The 23,513-nt window shown below is 53.1% G+C and overlaps 1 protein-coding gene across 6 annotated transcripts in view; it reads right to left on the reverse strand.

Annotated features, from left to right (window-relative positions):
* Btbd9 (BTB domain containing 9) overlaps positions 1-23,513 on the reverse strand; it is a 432,359-nt gene that overhangs the window by 69,484 nt on the left and 339,362 nt on the right. For 5 of the 6 annotated variants that reach the window (XM_045155929.1, XM_004649530.2, XM_045155925.1 and 2 more), the window contains one exon: positions 2,640-2,747. The exons of the other annotated variant lie outside the window; for it this stretch is intronic. In XM_045155929.1, coding sequence (XP_045011864.1) covers positions 2,640-2,747 — 108 coding nt within the window. The remainder of the gene's footprint in view (positions 1-2,639; positions 2,748-23,513) is intronic. 6 annotated transcript variants of the gene reach the window in all.

A 23,513-nucleotide genomic window follows, 5' to 3' on the forward strand; every position in this document is an offset into this window, starting at 1 on the left:
CGGCTGACGTGCTCACAGGTTTGTGGTCCCCCGGGAAGCGGTGCTCCAGCCAGTGACTACTTTGCTTCCCAGTCATGCCAGCATCCCCTGTGGCACGGCCACTCATCCCCAGTGGTATGCGAGTGGAAGGGACGTGCGCTATGCGCAGCCAGCACTTTTCAGAAGCAACACGTTCTCCTCTGCTTCCCCGTCTTCAGGTAGACGCAGACGCTGATAAGGCCTGATATATCTTGGGCCCACGAAAACGAATATGTGTGGGTTCCTTATTTATTCACATGTGCAAAAGAGTCACTTGGCAACCGGGCTCACACACTAAGACTGGTACATCACAGAGAAATACACTGCTGTATGAAGCCATGGAAACAATGAAGCTAGGCTGTTACAGCATGAAGCACAGGCTGTAATAATGACCCTAACAGCAGGACTTATGGTGTCAAACAAGAAACCAAACAAGCCACAGCTGTGGTCAAGTAAGAGCATGGAGATACGTTCACCACCATCAGCCCCCACGGAAATGCCGATGAAAACCACAATGATGTGCCAATTCCCTTTGAGATGAGATGTGCTAAACAAGGCAGAAATGTGAAAAACTGGACCACCTCCTGTCTCGTATATTGTTGGTGGCAATGACCTATGGAAAGGTTCAGCAATTCTTCTAACACAGGCGACATCTGATGCAGCAGTTCTATTCCTAGGTAGTTGCCCAAAAGAACTGAAAAATATGTTCACACACAAACTTGTAAGGAATCTTCCCAGAAGCCTCATTCATTGAAGCTCAAAAGTAGAAACAGGACTGGAAAGTTGGCTAAAAGTTAAGGCACTTGCCTGCAAAGCCTACAGACCCAGTGTGGTGGTTTGATTCAGGTGTCCCCCATAAACTTAGGTGTTGACCCAGGTTCAATTCCCCAAGACCCATGTCAGCCAGATGCACAAGATGGCACACACATCTGGACTTTGTTTGCAGTGGCTAGAGGCCCTGATGTTCTCATTCTCTCCCTCTCAAATAAATAAATATAAAAATAAATTTAAAAAAGTAGAAACAAGACAAATGTTTGTCTATAGATAAATATATATATAAAACAATAGAATAGTATCCACCCAGTAAAAAGCATTAATGTTCTGATATATGCTACAGCCAAGGGTGAACCTGGAAAACATTATGCTGACTAAAGAAGCCAGAAACAAAGGTCACATAGCACATGATTCTATTTACATAAAATTTCCATAGTATGCAAATAAATCCATAGAGACAAACAGTAAATTACTGGATGCTGGAGCCCTTGTAGGGAAAGAGGGGTTTCTTTTGGGGGTAATGAAAATGTTCTGGAACATTAGATAATGATGGTTGTACAATTCTGAATATACTAAAAACCATTCAATTATGCTTTTATAAGGGCAAATTTATGGTACATGAAGGTATTATAGCTTGGATCTAAAATGTCCCCAAAGGGCCATGTGCTGATGGCTTGGTTGCCACCCTGTGGCATTACTGGGAAGTTGTAGACCCTTTAGGAGGTGGGACATAGTGGAGGAAGACAGGCCACCACAGGCATGTTCTGAAGGTGATAGTAGGACCTTCCTCTGTCACTCTCTGCTTCCCAGCTTCCATGAGGTACCCAGGACTCCTCTGACATGCACTCCCATGATGTACTATGCCACCACAGGCCCAAAGCAACGGGGCCAAATGACCATAGGCTGAAATCTCTGAAATTGTGAGCCAACATAAACCTTTCCTCTGTGTTAAGTTGATTTACTTAGGTATTGTGTCACAGTGACAGAAAACTAATAACAGAATCTTAATTCAAAATTTAAACGATAAAGACACCTCCATCATTTTGTCTGTCTTGTTTCCCATGAGAAAGTGGCTCTCCACGATAAGGCCACTGAGTTCTTTTCATGTTAGGGAGGTCAGAACCCACAGAATCCCTCCTTCTAGCAGTTCTTGCAACCAGGTAAGCTCGAACAGAGTCTCAGTGCCAAATGCCAATGAAAAACCTTAAGGCTCAAGGCTTTCCTGAGTTTAAGTAACAGAACAGAAAAACACTGAGAAGTAAGTTTTTAGCAAATCCCAAGCCTGCTGTGATGTGCACAGTAAGACACAGACCCACCATGGCATTCATGATCCCGCAGTGCCTAACACTACCCACCCAAGACCTGCAAAACAGAAGGGAAAAATTGATGACATGAAAAGGAGGAGGAATATTTGGTAAGAGGAGTTCAGTGGAGGGGCATAGGGGAGGGGTAAATGAAGGTGGGAGGATTATCATCATGGCATATTGTCCACATATATGGGAGTTGTCAATACAAAGGTTTTTTAAAAAAGATAGAGCCTCAAAATTGGCATCACTACAGCAAAATTCTCTAAGCAAAAAAGCAATCCTAATGGGCTAGTGTGGGGAGGGTGTGAGAGAGGACTGCATAAGAAAAGACCTTTCTTACTTTCCATTTTCAAACACTTAAGTAAAGTTCAATTGGTAAGATAGAGCTTGTTTGGTCATATAAAGTAAATTTTTTCATATAAAAACTTCATATTCAAAACTGAAGGTACATGGGACTATGTTTCAACCTCCAAACAAGAGGTTATCTTAGGCTCCGTGAATCTTTTCGAAGACCTCTGACCCCACCAGAAGGTAACTTACTTGCAGGAGACTTTAGTTCTGTCAGCCACCATGGTCCACTGCTGCTGGTTGGTAGAGACCTCTACGTAGTAGCTGTAGCTTCGATCATCACAGTCCCAAAGCAGTAACCTGAGCAAAGAAAAAACATGAGGTTGCCGTAACTCCTAACTGGCACAGGCTCTGGGACACAGAGACAGTCATCTACTTCATGCCTCACCCTGATATCATCTCCTGGGACCCACCACACTGCTTCCAGGGCTGGAAGAAGAGAGTGTGACGAGAACTGCTGGAGTCAGGCTGTAGGTCACCTCTAAGGACTCTACTTTACCAACCAATTCCAGAAAGACCCTGTCCCCCAGCAGCAATACTGTCTACTGTCCTCTTCTCAGGTTCTCCTGTTCCCCTCTGCAGCAATCACAGCTGGACCAGAGTAGGTAACACTCCAGAGGCCCTGCTCAGGGGGAATCGGTGCTTTCTAACTAATGGCATTATTTCTCATGTTTTATGTTTCTTCCCATTACCATGAGAACTTCTACATAGCTTTGCTAAGACACCTGCTGTGGAAATACAGCTATCTCTTAGTATGTATGAGAGCCTGGTTGTAGGATACCTCACTCCTCCCATATTGGTGTCTTTTATATAAAATGGCAAAGTAGCTGGGTATAGTGGCACATGCCTTTAATCCCCGCATTCGGGGGGCTAAGGAAGGAGGATTGCCATGACTTTAAGGCTAGCCTGGGCTACAGAGCAAGTTTCAGGCCAGCCTAGAGTGAGTTCCTGCTTAAAAACCCCCAAATAATCAAATGGTATAGTATTTGCATGTAACCAGTGCAATCCTCCCATCAATCCCTTACTCGTATCTATGTGTCTCTATATCTATCTGTATATTTGTTTTTATTCCAGTCAGGTTCTTGCTATGTAGCCTAGGCCAATATAAACTTATCATCCTCCCGTCTCAGCCTCCTGAGTGCTGGAATTATAGGCATGTGTCTCCACATCTGGCCTCCCATATAATTTAAATCATCTTTAAGTTACTTATAATACTTAGAACAAAGCAACTGCTTGCTATGTCAATAGTTGTTATTCTGTATGTTTTGAGGAATAACTTGAAAAATTCTGTATATCCTCATACTGACCAAAAAACGGGGAGGGCTTTCTAAAAATATTTCTGTATGGCAGGTCAAATGTGCAGAAGTGGGGTTTGTACACACACAGAGGCCACGCCACAGGCAAGCATGCTCATCAATCAAGTCACCCAGGCCATAGCGTTCTCCTGCCCTGTCTGGCTTCAATCTCCTGAGTGGCTGGGATTACAGGCTGAGCCACCAGGCCAACTCTACTTCCCTGTTAGCCCTTGTTCTCAGTTGTACATGTTTGCTACTGAAAATAGGAAAAGACCAGATTCACGAGTTAACCCTTCTTTTCCCTCAGCAGTTCTGGAAACAAGTCTGTCAGAAGACAATCATTTCCCCACTAGGGTTCTGGTCATTCACGGAGAACTGGGATGGTCACAGCTCCCTATCCTTCTGAATAATCACAAGTACCCAAATGAAAACAACCAGTCCCTTAGCGGGTAGACTCTGTAACCAGATCTCAACACACTTCATGGAGAAAGATGGCCTTGAGGACACAAGGTAGAGAAGATAAAAAAGAATGAGCAATTGTCAGGGCCACAAATGTCCTAGTAGAGATTCTTGGAGTAACAGAGATATTAGAAGATTTTTATTTTTTATTTTTTGGTTTTTTGAGGTAGGGTCTCACTCTATCCCAGGCTGACCTAGAAGTCACTATGGAGTCTCAGGGTGGCCTCGAACTCATGGCAATCCTCCTACCTCTGCCTCCCGAGTGCTGGGATTAAAGGTGTGCACCACCATGGCCGGCAGAATTTCTTATAGATGTGTTTCGTATGCTATATGAGCAGTTGATTCCGTAAGGACCTCCAAATGGTTTTAGGGAAAATGATTTTTTTTTTTTTTTAATGAAGATCATCTGTACCTCTGGTAGTGCTATGGACACACAGTTTTGTAACTTGCTTCATTGCATCAATCTATGGATATCTTTTCGTATTATCTGACTTCTATGCCACATATGCTGACTTGAGTCCCTCACTCTATGGATACCCTACCATTTATTCAACCATGTTCTTATTACTCAACGGTTAGGTTAGTAGTTTATTGTTAGGAAAATTCTCTGATGAACAGTCTAAAAACTGTTGTTTTTGGAAGTTTCTGTACGTGAAACTCCAAAAGCAGGACTATAACCATTTTGAGGTTTCGATAAGTATTACAAACAGCTATATCCCTCTTTTCTCACACATGTCAAACTAAGCCCACGACATACTACCAGCATGTAAGACAAATGCGTTTCTGTGCATCATATCAATACTGTGCTTAAAATACTACTCACGGAATAGGTGAAATGTATTTCACTAGGTTGCAGCTTGGGTTTTTTTTTAACTTATTACTGAGCTTGAACATTTTATACATTTTCTATATTTATCCTTTTGTTAATGACTCACAAAATGTCTCCTATATCTGAGGGACATTAATTCACTGCCCATCAGTTTGCATTCTAAAGATATTAATTTTTATTAGCCTAGTGCATTGATCTTTACCTCAAAATTTCTCCTTGCCTAAATTTTTTTCCTTAATGAACAGCAGCCAAGTACACTCACTGGTTAAGACATCTCTCTATTCTTCTATCAAGAGACCCTGGGGAAGATGGGGATCACGGTAACTCGTGAATGGAAAGGGACACTGGTGGAGCACACACTGGGTTGTCAAAGGGACACGGGCGGAGCACACACTGGGTTGTTAAAGGGACACTGGCGGAGCACACACTGGGTTGTCAAAGGGACACGGGCGGAGCACACACTGGGTTGTCAAAGGGACACGGGCGGAGCACACACTGGGTTGTTAAAGGGACACTGGCGGAGCACACACAGGGTTGTTAAAGGGACACTGGTGGAGCACACACAGGGTTGTTAAAGGGACACTGGCGGAGCACACACAGGGTTGTTAAAGGGACACTGGCGGAGCACACACAGGGTTGTTAAAGGGACACGGGCGGAGCACACACAGGGTTGTTAAAGGGACACTGGCGGAGCACACACAGGGTTGTTAAAGGGACACTGGCGGAGCACACACAGGGTTGTTAAAGGGACACTGGCGGAGCACACACAGGGTTGTTAAAGGGACACTGGTGGAGCACACACAGGGTTGTTAAAGGGACACTGGCGGAGCACACACTGGGTTGTCAAAGGGACACGGGCGGAGCACACACTGGGTTGTCAAAGGGACACGGGCGGAGCACACACTGGGTTGTTAAAGGGACACTGGCGGAGCACACACTGGGTTGTCAAAGGGACACGGGCGGAGCACACACTGGGTTGTTAAAGGGACACTGGCGGAGCACACACAGGGTTGTTAAAGGGGCACTGGTGGAGCACACACAGGGTTGTTAAAGGGGCACTGGTGGAGCACACACAGGGTTGTTAAAGGGACACGGGCGGAGCACACACAGGGTTGTTAAAGGGACACTGGCGGAGCACACACAGGGTTGTTAAAGGGACACTGGTGGAGCACACACAGGGTTGTTAAAGGGACACTGGTGGAGCACACACAGGGTTGTTAAAGGGACACTGGCGGAGCACACACAGGGTTGTTAAAGGGACACTGGCGGAGCACACACAGGGTTGTTAAAGGGACACTGGTGGAGCACACACAGGGTTGTTAAAGGGACACTGGTGGAGCACACACAGGGTTGTTAAAGGGACACGGGCGGAGCACACACAGGGTTGTTAAAGGGACACTGGTGGAGCACACACAGGGTTGTTAAAGGGACACTGGTGGAGCACACACAGGGTTGTTAAAGGGACACTGTGGAAGCACACACAGGGTTGTTAAAGGGACACTGGCGGAGCACACACAGGGTTGTTAAAGGGACACTGGCGGAGCACACACAGGGTTGTTAAAGGGACACGGGCGGAGCACACACAGGGTTGTTAAAGGGACACTGGTGGAGCACACACAGGGTTGTTAAAGGGGCACTGGTGGAGCACACACAGGGTTGTTAAAGGGACACGGGCGGAGCACACACAGGGTTGTTAAAGGGACACTGGCGGAGCACACACAGGGTTGTTAAAGGGACACTGGTGGAGCACACACAGGGTTGTTAAAGGGACACTGGTGGAGCACACACAGGGTTGTTAAAGGGACACGGGCGGAGCACACACAGGGTTGTTAAAGGGACACGGGCGGAGCACACACAGGGTTGTTAAAGGGACACTGGCGGAGCACACACAGGGTTGTTAAAGGGACACTGGTGGAGCACACACAGGGTTGTTAAAGGGACACTGGTGGAGCACACACTGGGTTGTTAAAGGGACACGGGTGGAGCACACACAGGGTTGTTAAAGGGACACTGGTGGAGCACACACAGGGTTGTTAAAGGGACACTGGTGGAGCACACACTGGGTTGTTAAAGGGACACGGGCGGAGCACACACAGGGTTGTTAAAGGGACACTGGTGGAGCACACACAGGGTTGTTAAAGGGACACTGGTGGAGCACACACAGGGTTGTTAAAGGGACACTGGTGGAGCACACACAGGGTTGTTAAAGGGACACTGGTGGAGCACACACAGGGTTGTTAAAGGGACACTGGTGGAGCACACACAGGGTTGTTAAAGGGACACTGGTGGAGCACACACAGGGTTGTTAAAGGGACACTGGTGGAGCACACACAGGGTTGTTAAAGGGACACTGGTGGAGCACACACAGGGTTGTTAAAGGGACACGGGCGGAGCACACACAGGGTTGTTAAAGGGACACTGGCGGAGCACACACAGGGTTGTTAAAGGGACACTGGTGGAGCACACACAGGGTTGTTAAAGGGACACTGGTGGAGCACACACAGGGTTGTTAAAGGGACACTGGTGGAGCACACACTGGGTTGTTAAAGGGACACGGGCGGAGCACACACTGGGTTGTCAAAGGGACACTGGCGGAGCACACACTGGGTTGTCAAAGGGACACTGGCGGAGCACACACTGGGTTGTCAAAGGGACACTGGCGGAGCACACACAGGGTTGTCAAAGGGACACTGGCGGAGCACACACTGGGTTGTCAAAGGGACACGGGCGGAGCACACACAGGGTTGTTAAAGGGACACTGGCGGAGCACACACAGGGTTGTTAAAGGGACACTGGCGGAGCACACACTGGGTTGTCAAAGGGACACTGGCGGAGCACACACTGGGTTGTTAAAGGGACACGGGCGGAGCACACACAGGGTTGTTAAAGGGACACTGGTGGAGCACACACAGGGTTGTTAAAGGGGCACTGGCGGAGCACACACAGGGTTGTTAAAGGGACACTGGTGGAGCACACACTGGGTTGTCAAAGGGACACGGGCGGAGCACACACTGGGTTGTTAAAGGGACACGGGCGGAGCACACACAGGGTTGTTAAAGGGACACGGGCGGAGCACACACAGGGTTGTTAAAGGGACACGGGCGGAGCACACACTGGGTTGTCAAAGGGACACGGGCGGAGCACACACAGGGTTGTTAAAGGGACACTGGCAGAGCACACACAGGGTTGTTAAAGGGACACTGGTGGAGCACACACTGGGTTGTCAAAGGGACACGGGCGGAGCACACACTGGGTTGTTAAAGGGACACGGGCGGAGCACACACAGGGTTGTTAAAGGGACACTGACGGAGCACACACAGGGTTGTTAAAGGGACACGGGCGGAGCACACACAGGGTTGTTAAAGGGACACTGACGGAGCACACACTGGGTTGTTAAAGGGACACGGGCGGAGCACACACAGGGTTGTTAAAGGGACACTGACGGAGCACACACAGGGTTGTTAAAGGGACACTGGCGGAGCACACACAGGGTTGTTAAAGGGACACGGGCGGAGCACACACAGGGTTGTCAAAGGGACACTGGTGGAGCACACACAGGGTTGTTAAAGGGACACTGGCGGAGCACACACAGGGTTGTTAAAGGGACACTGACGGAGCACACACTGGGTTGTCAAAGGGACACTGGCGGAGCACACACTGGGTTGTCAAAGGGACACGGGCGGAGCACACACAGGGTTGTCAAAGGGACACGGGCGGAGCACACACAGGGTTGTTAAAGGGACACTGGTGGAGCACACACTGGGTTGTCAAAGGGACACGGGCGGAGCACACACAGGGTTGTCAAAGGGACACGGGCGGAGCACACACAGGGTTGTTAAAGGGACACTGGTGGAGCACACACAGGGTTGTTAAAGGGACACGGGCGGAGCACACACAGGGTTGTTAAAGGGACACTGACGGAGCACACACAGGATTGTTAAAGGGACACTGGCGGAGCACACACAGGGTTGTCAAAGGGACACGGGCGGAGCACACACAGGGTTGTTAAAGGGACACTGGCGGAGCACACACAGGGTTGTTAAAGGGACACGGGCGGAGCACACACAGGGTTGTTAAAGGGACACTGACGGAGCACACACAGGATTGTTAAAGGGACACTGGCGGAGCACACACAGGGTTGTTAAAGGGACACGGGCGGAGCACACACAGGGTTGTTAAAGGGACACGGGCGGAGCACACACTGGGTTGTCAAAGGGACACGGGCGGAGCACACACTGGGTTGTTAAAGGGACACGGGCGGAGCACACACAGGGTTGTTAAAGGGACACGGGCGGAGCACACACAGGGTTGTTAAAGGGACACGGGCGGAGCACACACTGGGTTGTTAAAGGGACACTGGCGGAGCACACACTGGGTTGTCAAAGGGACACGGGCGGAGCACACACTGGGTTGTTAAAGGGACACTGGCGGAGCACACACTGGGTTGTTAAAGGGAAACTGGTGGAGCACACACTGGGTTGTCAAAGGGACACTGGCGGAGCACACACAGGGTTGTTAAAGGGACACTGGCGGAGCACACACTGGGTTGTCAAAGGGACACTGGCGGAGCACACACTGGGTTGTTAAAGGGACACGGGCGGAGCACACACAGGGTTGTTAAAGGGACACTGGTGGAGCACACACAGGGTTGTTAAAGGGGCACTGGCGGAGCACACACAGGGTTGTTAAAGGGACACTGGCGGAGCACACACAGGGTTGTTAAAGGGGCACTGACGGAGCACACACAGGGTTGTTAAAGGGACACTGGCGGAGCACACACAGGGTTGTTAAAGGGACACTGGCGGAGCACACACTGGGTTGTTAAAGGGACACTGGTGGAGCACACACAGGGTTGTTAAAGGGACACTGGCGGAGCACACACAGGGTTGTTAAAGGGACACTGGCGGAGCACACACAGGGTTGTTAAAGGGACACTGGTGGAGCACACACAGGGTTGTTAAAGGGACACTGGCGGAGCACACACAGGGTTGTTAAAGGGACACTGGTGGAGCACACACAGGGTTGTTAAAGGGACACTGGTGGAGCACACACAGGGTTGTTAAAGGGACACTGGTGGAGCACACACAGGGTTGTTAAAGGGACACTGGTGGAGCACACACTGGGTTGTCAAAGGGACACTGGTGGAGCACACACTGGGTTGTTAAAGGGACACGGGTGGAGCACACACAGGGTTGTCAAATGGACACTGGCGGAGCACACACTGGGTTGTTAAAGGGACACTGGCGGAGCACACACAGGGTTGTCAAAGGGACACTGGTGGAGCACACACAGGGTTGTTAAAGGGGCACTGGTGGAGCACACACAGGGTTGTAAAAGGGACACTGGCGGAGCACACACTGGGTTGTCAAAGGGACACGGGCGGAGCACACACTGGGTTGTTAAAGGGACACTGGCGGAGCACACACTGGGTTGTCAAAGGGACACTGGCGGAGCACACACAGGGTTGTTAAAGGGACACTGGCGGAGCACACACAGGGTTGTTAAAGGGACACTGGTGGAGCACACACAGGGTTGTTAAAGGGACACTGGTGGAGCACACACTGGGTTGTCAAAGGGACACTGGTGGAGCACACACTGGGTTGTTAAAGGGACACTGGTGGAGCACACACTGGGTTGTGAAAGGGACACTGGCGGAGCACACACTGGGTTGTTAAAGGGACACTGGCGGAGCACACACAGGGTTGTTAAAGGGACACTGGTGGAGCACACACAGGGTTGTTAAAGGGACACTGGTGGAGCACACACTGGGTTGTTAAAGGGACACTGGTGGAGCACACACAGGGTTGTTAAAGGGACACTGGCGGAGCACACACAGGGTTGTTAAAGGGACACTGGTGGAGCACACACAGGGTTGTTAAAGGGGCACTGGTGGAGCACACACAGGGTTGTTAAAGGGACACGGGCGGAGCACACACTGGGTTGTCAAAGGGACACGGGCGGAGCACACACTGGGTTGTTAAAGGGACACTGGCGGAGCACACACTGGGTTGTCAAAGGGACACTGGTGGAGCACACACAGGGTTGTTAAAGGGACACGGGCGGAGCACACACAGGGTTGTTAAAGGGACACTGGTGGAGCACACACAGGGTTGTTAAAGGGACACGGGCGGAGCACACACAGGGTTGTTAAAGGGACACTGGTGGAGCACACACAGGGTTGTCAAAGGGACACTGGCGGAGCACACACAGGGTTGTTAAAGGGACACGGGCGGAGCACACACAGGGTTGTTAAAGGGACACTGGTGGAGCACACACAGGGTTGTTAAAGGGACACTGGTGGAGCACACACAGGGTTGTTAAAGGGACACGGGCGGAGCACACACAGGGTTGTTAAAGGGACACGGGCGGAGCACACACAGGGTTGTTAAAGGGACACTGGCGGAGCACACACAGGGTTGTTAAAGGGACACTGGTGGAGCACACACAGGGTTGTTAAAGGGACACTGGCGGAGCACACACAGGGTTGTTAAAGGGACACTGGTGGAGCACACACAGGGTTGTTAAAGGGACACTGGCGGAGCACACACAGGGTTGTCAAAGGGACACTGGCGGAGCACACACAGGGTTGTTAAAGGGACACGGGCGGAGCACACACAGGGTTGTTAAAGGGACACTGGCGGAGCACACACAGGGTTGTTAAAGGGACACTGGCGGAGCACACACAGGGTTGTTAAAGGGACACTGGCGGAGCACACACAGGGTTGTTAAAGGGACACTGGCGGAGCACACACAGGGTTGTCAAAGGGACACTGGTGGAGCACACACAGGGTTGTTAAAGGGACACGGGCGGAGCACACACAGGGTTGTTAAAGGGACACTGGCGGAGCACACACAGGGTTGTCAAAGGGACACTGGCGGAGCACACACAGGGTTGTTAAAGGGACACTGGCGGAGCACACACAGGGTTGTTAAAGGGACACTGGCGGAGCACACACAGGGTTGTTAAAGGGACACTGGTGGAGCACACACAGGGTTGTTAAAGGGACACTGGCGGAGCACACACTGGGTTGTCAAAGGGACACGGGCGGAGCACACACAGGGTTGTTAAAGGGACACTGGCGGAGCACACACAGGGTTGTCAAAGGGACACTGGTGGAGCACACACAGGGTTGTTAAAGGGACACGGGCGGAGCACACACAGGGTTGTTAAAGGGACACGGGCGGAGCACACACAGGGTTGTTAAAGGGACACTGGCGGAGCACACACAGGGTTGTTAAAGGGACACTGGTGGAGCACACACAGGGTTGTTAAAGGGACACTGGCGGAGCACACACAGGGTTGTTAAAGGGACACTGGCGGAGCACACACAGGGTTGTTAAAGGGACACTGGTGGAGCACACACTGGGTTGTCAAAGGGACACTGGTGGAGCACACACAGGGTTGTTAAAGGGGCACTGGTGGAGCACACACTGGGTTGTTAAAGGGACACTGGTGGAGCACACACTGGGTTGTTAAAGGGACACTGGCGGAGCACACACAGGGTTGTCAAAGGGACACTGGTGGAGCACACACAGGGTTGTTAAAGGGGCACTGGTGGAGCACACACAGGGTTGTTAAAGGGACACGGGCGGAGCACACACTGGGTTGTCAAAGGGACACTGGTGGAGCACACACAGGGTTGTTAAAGGGGCACTGGTGGAGCACACACTGGGTTGTTAAAGGGACACTGGCGGAGCACACACAGGGTTGTCAAAGGGACACTGGTGGAGCACACACAGGGTTGTTAAAGGGGCACTGGTGGAGCACACACTGGGTTGTTAAAGGGACACTGGCGGAGCACACACAGGGTTGTCAAAGGGACACTGGTGGAGCACACACAGGGTTGTTAAAGGGGCACTGGTGGAGCACACACAGGGTTGTTAAAGGGACACGGGCGGAGCACACACTGGGTTGTCAAAGGGACACGGGCGGAGCACACACTGGGTTGTTAAAGGGACACTGGCGGAGCACACACTGGGTTGTCAAAGGGACACTGGCGGAGCACACACAGGGTTGTTAAAGGGACACTGGCGGAGCACACACAGGGTTGTTAAAGGGGCACTGGTGGAGCACACACAGGGTTGTTAAAGGGACACTGGTGGAGCACACACTGGGTTGTCAAAGGGACACTGGTGGAGCACACACTGGGTTGTTAAAGGGACACTGGTGGAGCACACACTGGGTTGTCAAATGGACACTGGCGGAGCACACACAGGGTTGTTAAAGGGACACTGGCGGAGCACACACAGGGTTGTTAAAGGGACACTGGTGGAGCACACACAGGGTTGTTAAAGGGACACTGGTGGAGCACACACTGGGTTGTTAAAGGGACACTGGTGGAGCACACACAGGGTTGTTAAAGGGACACTGGCGGAGCACACACAGGGTTGTCAAAGGGACACTGGTGGAGCACACACAGGGTTGTTAAAGGGGCACTGGTGGAGCACACACAGGGTTGTTAAAGGGACACGGGCGGAGCACACACTGGGTTGTCAAAGGGACACGGGCGGAGCACACACTGGGTTGTTAAAGGGACACTGGCGGAGCACACACAGGGTTGTCAAAGGGACACTGGTGGAGCACACACAGGGTTGTTAAAGGGACACGGGCGGAGCACACACAGGGTTGTTAAAGGGACACTGGTGGAGCACACACAGGGTTGTTAAAGGGACACGGGCGGAGCACACACAGGGTTGTTAAAGGGACACTGGTGGAGCACACACAGGGTTGTCAAAGGGACACTGGTGGAGCACACACAGGGTTGTTAAAGGGACACGGGCGGAGCACACACAGGGTTGTTAAAGGGACACTGGTGGAGCACACACAGGGTTGTTAAAGGGACACTGGTGGAGCACACACAGGGTTGTTAAAGGGACACGGGCGGAGCACACACAGGGTTGTTAAAGGGACACGGGCGGAGCACACACAGGGTTGTTAAAGGGACACGGGCGGAGCACACACAGGGTTGTTAAAGGGACACTGGTGGAGCACACACAGGGTTGTTAAAGGGACACTGGCGGAGCACACACAGGGTTGTTAAAGGGACACTGGTGGAGCACACACAGGGTTGTTAAAGGGACACTGGCGGAGCACACACAGGGTTGTCAAAGGGACACTGGTGGAGCACACACAGGGTTGTTAAAGGGACACGGGCGGAGCACACACAGGGTTGTTAAAGGGACACTGGCGGAGCACACACAGGGTTGTTAAAGGGACACTGGCGGAGCACACACAGGGTTGTTAAAGGGACACTGGCGGAGCACACACAGGGTTGTTAAAGGGACACTGGCGGAGCACACACAGGGTTGTCAAAGGGACACTGGTGGAGCACACACAGGGTTGTTAAAGGGACACGGGCGGAGCACACACAGGGTTGTTAAAGGGACACTGGCGGAGCACACACAGGGTTGTCAAAGGGACACTGGCGGAGCACACACAGGGTTGTTAAAGGGACACTGGCGGAGCACACACAGGGTTGTCAAATGGACACTGGCGGAGCACACACTGGGTTGTTAAAGGGACACTGGCGGAGCACACACAGGGTTGTTAAAGGGACACTGGTGGAGCACACACAGGGTTGTTAAAGGGACACTGGTGGAGCACACACTGGGTTGTTAAAGGGACACTGGTGGAGCACACACAGGGTTGTCAAAGGGACACTGGTGGAGCACACACAGGGTTGTTAAAGGGGCACTGGTGGAGCACACACAGGGTTGTTAAAGGGACACGGGCGGAGCACACACTGGGTTGTCAAAGGGACACGGGCGGAGCACACACTGGGTTGTTAAAGGGACACTGGCGGAGCACACACTGGGTTGTCAAAGGGACACTGGTGGAGCACACACAGGGTTGTTAAAGGGACACGGGCGGAGCACACACAGGGTTGTTAAAGGGACACTGGTGGAGCACACACAGGGTTGTTAAAGGGACACGGGCGGAGCACACACAGGGTTGTTAAAGGGACACTGGTGGAGCACACACTGGGTTGTCAAAGGGACACTGGTGGAGCACACACAGGGTTGTTAAAGGGACACGGGCGGAGCACACACAGGGTTGTTAAAGGGACACTGGTGGAGCACACACAGGGTTGTTAAAGGGACACTGGTGGAGCACACACAGGGTTGTTAAAGGGACACGGGCGGAGCACACACAGGGTTGTTAAAGGGACACGGGCGGAGCACACACAGGGTTGTTAAAGGGACACGGGCGGAGCACACACAGGGTTGTTAAAGGGACACTGGTGGAGCACACACAGGGTTGTTAAAGGGACACTGGCGGAGCACACACAGGGTTGTTAAAGGGACACTGGTGGAGCACACACAGGGTTGTTAAAGGGACACTGGCGGAGCACACACAGGGTTGTCAAAGGGACACTGGTGGAGCACACACAGGGTTGTTAAAGGGACACTGGCGGAGCACACACAGGGTTGTTAAAGGGACACTGGCGGAGCACACACAGGGTTGTTAAAGGGACACTGGCGGAGCACACACAGGGTTGTTAAAGGGACACTGGCGGAGCACACACAGGGTTGTTAAAGGGACACTGGCGGAGCACACACAGGGTTGTCAAAGGGACACTGGTGGAGCACACACAGGGTTGTTAAAGGGACACGGGCGGAGCACACACAGGGTTGTTAAAGGGACACTGGCGGAGCACACACAGGGTTGTCAAAGGGACACTGGCGGAGCACACACAGGGTTGTTAAAGGGACACTGGCGGAGCACACACAGGGTTGTTAAAGGGACACTGGCGGAGCACACACAGGGTTGTTAAAGGGACACTGGTGGAGCACACACAGGGTTGTTAAAGGGACACTGGCGGAGCACACACTGGGTTGTCAAAGGGACACGGGCGGAGCACACACAGGGTTGTTAAAGGGACACTGGCGGAGCACACACAGGGTTGTCAAAGGGACACTGGTGGAGCACACACAGGGTTGTTAAAGGGACACGGGCGGAGCACACACAGGGTTGTTAAAGGGACACGGGCGGAGCACACACAGGGTTGTTAAAGGGACACTGGCGGAGCACACACAGGGTTGTTAAAGGGACACTGGTGGAGCACACACAGGGTTGTTAAAGGGACACTGGCGGAGCACACACAGGGTTGTTAAAGGGACACTGGCGGAGCACACACAGGGTTGTTAAAGGGACACTGGTGGAGCACACACTGGGTTGTCAAAGGGACACTGGTGGAGCACACACAGGGTTGTTAAAGGGGCACTGGTGGAGCACACACTGGGTTGTTAAAGGGACACTGGTGGAGCACACACTGGGTTGTTAAAGGGACACTGGCGGAGCACACACAGGGTTGTCAAAGGGACACTGGTGGAGCACACACAGGGTTGTTAAAGGGGCACTGGTGGAGCACACACAGGGTTGTTAAAGGGACACGGGCGGAGCACACACAGGGTTGTTAAAGGGGCACTGGTGGAGCACACACTGGGTTGTTAAAGGGACACTGGCGGAGCACACACAGGGTTGTCAAAGGGACACTGGTGGAGCACACACAGGGTTGTTAAAGGGGCACTGGTGGAGCACACACTGGGTTGTTAAAGGGACACTGGCGGAGCACACACAGGGTTGTCAAAGGGACACTGGTGGAGCACACACAGGGTTGTTAAAGGGGCACTGGTGGAGCACACACAGGGTTGTTAAAGGGACACGGGCGGAGCACACACTGGGTTGTCAAAGGGACACGGGCGGAGCACACACTGGGTTGTTAAAGGGACACTGGCGGAGCACACACTGGGTTGTCAAAGGGACACTGGCGGAGCACACACAGGGTTGTTAAAGGGACACTGGCGGAGCACACACAGGGTTGTTAAAGGGGCACTGGTGGAGCACACACAGGGTTGTTAAAGGGACACTGGTGGAGCACACACTGGGTTGTCAAAGGGACACTGGTGGAGCACACACTGGGTTGTTAAAGGGACACTGGTGGAGCACACACTGGGTTGTCAAATGGACACTGGCGGAGCACACACTGGGTTGTTAAAGGGACACTGGCGGAGCACACACAGGGTTGTTAAAGGGACACTGGTGGAGCACACACAGGGTTGTTAAAGGGACACTGGTGGAGCACACACTGGGTTGTTAAAGGGACACTGGTGGAGCACACACAGGGTTGTTAAAGGGACACTGGCGGAGCACACACAGGGTTGTCAAAGGGACACTGGTGGAGCACACACAGGGTTGTTAAAGGGGCACTGGTGGAGCACACACAGGGTTGTTAAAGGGACACGGGCGGAGCACACACTGGGTTGTCAAAGGGACACGGGCGGAGCACACACTGGGTTGTTAAAGGGACACTGGTGGAGCACACACTGGGTTGTCAAAGGGACACTGGTGGAGCACACACAGGGTTGTTAAAGGGACACTGGCGGAGCACACACAGGGTTGTTAAAGGGACACTGGTGGAGCACACACAGGGTTGTTAAAGGGACACGGGCGGAGCACACACAGGGTTGTTAAAGGGACACTGGTGGAGCACACACTGGGTTGTCAAAGGGACACTGGTGGAGCACACACAGGGTTGTTAAAGGGACACGGGCGGAGCACACACAGGGTTGTTAAAGGGACACTGGCGGAGCACACACAGGGTTGTTAAAGGGACACTGGTGGAGCACACACAGGGTTGTTAAAGGGACACGGGCGGAGCACACACAGGGTTGTTAAAGGGACACTGGCGGTGCACACACAGGGTTGTTAAAGGGACACGGGCGGAGCACACACAGGGTTGTTAAAGGGACACTGGTGGAGCACACACAGGGTTGTTAAAGGGACACTGGCGGAGCACACACAGGGTTGTTAAAGGGACACTGGTGGAGCACACACAGGGTTGTTAAAGGGACACTGGCGGAGCACACACAGGGTTGTCAAAGGGACACTGGTGGAGCACACACAGGGTTGTTAAAGGGACACGGGCGGAGCACACACAGGGTTGTTAAAGGGACACTGGCGGAGCACACACAGGGTTGTTAAAGGGACACTGGCGGAGCACACACAGGGTTGTTAAAGGGACACTGGCGGAGCACACACAGGGTTGTTAAAGGGACACTGGCGGAGCACACACAGGGTTGTCAAAGGGACACTGGTGGAGCACACACAGGGTTGTTAAAGGGACACGGGCGGAGCACACACAGGGTTGTTAAAGGGACACTGGCGGAGCACACACAGGGTTGTCAAAGGGACACTGGCGGAGCACACACAGGGTTGTTAAAGGGACACTGGCGGAGCACACACAGGGTTGTTAAAGGGACACTGGCGGAGCACACACAGGGTTGTTAAAGGGACACTGGTGGAGCACACACAGGGTTGTTAAAGGGACACTGGCGGAGCACACACTGGGTTGTCAAAGGGACACGGGCGGAGCACACACAGGGTTGTTAAAGGGACACTGGCGGAGCACACACAGGGTTGTCAAAGGGACACTGGTGGAGCACACACAGGGTTGTTAAAGGGACACGGGCGGAGCACACACAGGGTTGTTAAAGGGACACGGGCGGAGCACACACAGGGTTGTTAAAGGGACACTGGCGGAGCACACACAGGGTTGTTAAAGGGACACTGGTGGAGCACACACAGGGTTGTTAAAGGGACACGGGCGGAGCACACACAGGGTTGTTAAAGGGACACGGGCGGAGCACACACAGGGTTGTTAAAGGGACACTGGCGGAGCACACACAGGGTTGTTAAAGGGACACTGGTGGAGCACACACAGGGTTGTTAAAGGGACACTGGTGGAGCACACACTGGGTTGTCAAAGGGACACTGGTGGAGCACACACTGGGTTGTTAAAGGGACACTGGTGGAGCACACACTGGGTTGTCAAATGGACACTGGCGGAGCACACACTGGGTTGTTAAAGGGACACTGGCGGAGCACACACAGGGTTGTCAAAGGGACACTGGTGGAGCACACACAGGGTTGTTAAAGGGGCACTGGTGGAGCACACACAGGGTTGTTAAAGGGACACGGGCGGAGCACACACTGGGTTGTCAAAGGGACACGGGCGGAGCACACACTGGGTTGTTAAAGGGACACTGGCGGAGCACACACTGGGTTGTCAAAGGGACACTGGCGGAGCACACACAGGGTTGTTAAAGGGACACTGGCGGAGCACACACAGGGTTGTTAAAGGGGCACTGGTGGAGCACACACAGGGTTGTTAAAGGGACACTGGTGGAGCACACACTGGGTTGTCAAAGGGACACTGGTGGAGCACACACTGGGTTGTTAAAGGGACACTGGTGGAGCACACACTGGGTTGTCAAATGGACACTGGCGGAGCACACACTGGGTTGTTAAAGGGACACTGGTGGAGCACACACAGGGTTGTTAAAGGGACACTGGCGGAGCACACACTGGGTTGTTAAAGGGACACTGGTGGAGCACACACTGGGTTGTCAAATGGACACTGGCGGAGCACACACTGGGTTGTTAAAGGGACACTGGCGGAGCACACACAGGGTTGTTAAAGGGACACTGGCGGAGCACACACAGGGTTGTTAAAGGGACACTGGTGGAGCACACACAGGGTTGTCAAAGGGACACTGGTGGAGCACACACAGGGTTGTTAAAGGGGCACTGGTGGAGCACACACTGGGTTGTCAAAGGGACACTGGTGGAGCACACACAGGGTTGTTAAAGGGACACTGGTGGAGCACACACAGGGTTGTTAAAGGGACACGGGCGGAGCACACACTGGGTTGTCAAAGGGACACTGGTGGAGCACACACAGGGTTGTTAAAGGGACACTGGTGGAGCACACACAGGGTTGTTAAAGGGACACTGGTGGAGCACACACTGGGTTGTTAAAGGGACACTGGTGGAGCACACACAGGGTTGTTAAAGGGACACTGGCGGAGCACACACAGGGTTGTCAAAGGGACACTGGTGGAGCACACACAGGGTTGTTAAAGGGGCACTGGTGGAGCACACACTGGGTTGTCAAATGGACACTGGCGGAGCACACACAGGGTTGTTAAAGGGACACTGGTGGAGCACACACAGGGTTGTTAAAGGGACACTGGTGGAGCACACACAGGGTTGTTAAAGGGACACGGGCGGAGCACACACTGGGTTGTCAAAGGGACACGGGCGGAGCACACACTGGGTTGTTAAAGGGACACTGGCGGAGCACACACTGGGTTGTCAAAGGGACACTGGTGGAGCACACACAGGGTTGTTAAAGGGACACGGGCGGAGCACACACAGGGTTGTTAAAGGGACACGGGCGGAGCACACACTGGGTTGTCAAAGGGACACGGGCGGAGCACACACTGGGTTGTTAAAGGGACACTGGCGGAGCACACACAGGGTTGTTAAAGGGACACTGGTGGAGCACACACAGGGTTGTTAAAGGGACACTGGCGGAGCACACACTGGGTTGTCAAAGGGACACGGGCGGAGCACACACTGGGTTGTCAAAGGGACACGGGCGGAGCACACACTGGGTTGTTAAAGGGACACTGGCGGAGCACACACTGGGTTGTCAAAGGGACACGGGCGGAGCACACACAGGGTTGTTAAAGGGACACTGGCGGAGCACACACAGGGTTGTTAAAGGGGCACTGGTGGAGCACACACAGGGTTGTTAAAGGGGCACTGGTGGAGCACACACAGGGTTGTTAAAGGGACACGGGCGGAGCACACACAGGGTTGTTAAAGGGACACTGGCGGAGCACACACAGGGTTGTTAAAGGGACACTGGTGGAGCACACACAGGGTTGTTAAAGGGACACTGGTGGAGCACACACAGGGTTGTTAAAGGGACACTGGCGGAGCACACACAGGGTTGTTAAAGGGACACTGGCGGAGCACACACAGGGTTGTTAAAGGGACACTGGTGGAGCACACACAGGGTTGTTAAAGGGACACTGGTGGAGCACACACAGGGTTGTTAAAGGGACACGGGCGGAGCACACACAGGGTTGTTAAAGGGACACTGGTGGAGCACACACAGGGTTGTTAAAGGGACACTGGTGGAGCACACACAGGGTTGTTAAAGGGACACTGGGGGAGCACACACAGGGTTGTCAAAGGGACACTGGCGGAGCACACACAGGGTTGTTAAAGGGACACTGGCGGAGCACACACAGGGTTGTTAAAGGGACACTGGTGGAGCACACACAGGGTTGTTAAAGGGACACTGGTGGAGCACACACAGGGTTGTTAAAGGGACACTGGTGGAGCACACACAGGGTTGTTAAAGGGACACTGGCGGAGCACACACAGGGTTGTTAAAGGGACACTGGCGGAGCACACACAGGGTTGTTAAAGGGACACGGGCGGAGCACACACAGGGTTGTTAAAGGGACACTGGTGGAGCACACACAGGGTTGTTAAAGGGGCACTGGTGGAGCACACACAGGGTTGTTAAAGGGACACGGGCGGAGCACACACAGGGTTGTTAAAGGGACACTGGCGGAGCACACACAGGGTTGTTAAAGGGACACTGGTGGAGCACACACAGGGTTGTTAAAGGGACACTGGTGGAGCACACACAGGGTTGTTAAAGGGACACGGGCGGAGCACACACAGGGTTGTTAAAGGGACACGGGCGGAGCACACACAGGGTTGTTAAAGGGACACTGGCGGAGCACACACAGGGTTGTTAAAGGGACACTGGTGGAGCACACACAGGGTTGTTAAAGGGACACTGGTGGAGCACACACTGGGTTGTTAAAGGGACACGGGTGGAGCACACACAGGGTTGTTAAAGGGACACTGGTGGAGCACACACAGGGTTGTTAAAGGGACACTGGTGGAGCACACACAGGGTTGTTAAAGGGACACTGGTGGAGCACACACTGGGTTGTTAAAGGGACACGGGCGGAGCACACACTGGGTTGTCAAAGGGACACTGGCGGAGCACACACTGGGTTGTCAAAGGGACACTGGCGGAGCACACACTGGGTTGTCAAAGGGACACTGGCGGAGCACACACAGGGTTGTCAGAGGGACACTGGCGGAGCACACACTGGGTTGTCAAAGGGACACGGGCGGAGCACACACAGGGTTGTTAAAGGGACACTGGCGGAGCACACACAGGGTTGTTAAAGGGACACTGGCGGAGCACACACTGGGTTGTCAAAGGGACACTGGCGGAGCACACACTGGGTTGTTAAAGGGACACGGGCGGAGCACACACAGGGTTGTTAAAGGGACACTGGCGGAGCACACACAGGGTTGTTAAAGGGGCACTGGCGGAGCACACACAGGGTTGTTAAAGGGACACTGGTGGAGCACACACTGGGTTGTCAAAGGGACACGGGCGGAGCACACACTGGGTTGTTAAAGGGACACGGGCGGAGCACACACAGGGTTGTTAAAGGGACACGGGCGGAGCACACACAGGGTTGTTAAAGGGACACGGGCGGAGCACACACTGGGTTGTCAAAGGGACACGGGCGGAGCACACACAGGGTTGTTAAAGGGACACTGGCAGAGCACACACAGGGTTGTTAAAGGGACACTGGTGGAGCACACACTGGGTTGTCAAAGGGACACGGGCGGAGCACACACTGGGTTGTTAAAGGGACACGGGCGGAGCACACACAGGGTTGTTAAAGGGACACTGACGGAGCACACACAGGGTTGTTAAAGGGACACTGGTGGAGCACACACAGGGTTGTTAAAGGGACACTGACGGAGCACACACTGGGTTGTCAAAGGGACACTGGCGGAGCACACACTGGGTTGTCAAAGGGACACGGGCGGAGCACACACAGGGTTGTCAAAGGGACACGGGCGGAGCACACACAGGGTTGTTAAAGGGACACTGGTGGAGCACACACTGGGTTGTCAAAGGGACACGGGCGGAGCACACACAGGGTTGTCAAAGGGACACGGGCGGAGCACACACAGGGTTGTTAAAGGGACACTGGTGGAGCACACACAGGGTTGTTAAAGGGACACGGGCGGAGCACACACAGGGTTGTTAAAGGGACACGGGCGGAGCACACACAGGGTTGTTAAAGGGACACTGACGGAGCACACACAGGGTTGTTAAAGGGACACTGGCGGAGCACACACAGGGTTGTTAAAGGGACACGGGCGGAGCACACACAGGGTTGTTAAAGGGACACGGGCGGAGCACACACTGGGTTGTCAAAGGGACACGGGCGGAGCACACACAGGGTTGTTAAAGGGACACTGGCGGAGCACACACTGGGTTGTTAAAGGGACACTGGCGGAGCACACACTGGGTTGTTAAAGGGACACTGGCGGAGCACACACAGGGTTGTTAAAGGGACACTGGTGGAGCACACACAGGGTTGTTAAAGCGACACTGGTGGAGCACACACTGGGTTGTTAAAGGGACACGGGCGGAGCACACACAGGGTTGTTAAAGGGACACGGGCGGAGCACACACAGGGTTGTTAAAGGGACACGGGCGGAGCACACACTGGGTTGTTAAAGGGACACTGGCGGAGCACACACTGGGTTGTCAAAGGGACACGGGCGGAGCACACACT

Source organism: Jaculus jaculus, chromosome 8 (genome assembly GCF_020740685.1).
Source record: "Jaculus jaculus isolate mJacJac1 chromosome 8, mJacJac1.mat.Y.cur, whole genome shotgun sequence".
Classification (NCBI taxonomy): Eukaryota; Metazoa; Chordata; class Mammalia; order Rodentia; family Dipodidae; genus Jaculus; species Jaculus jaculus.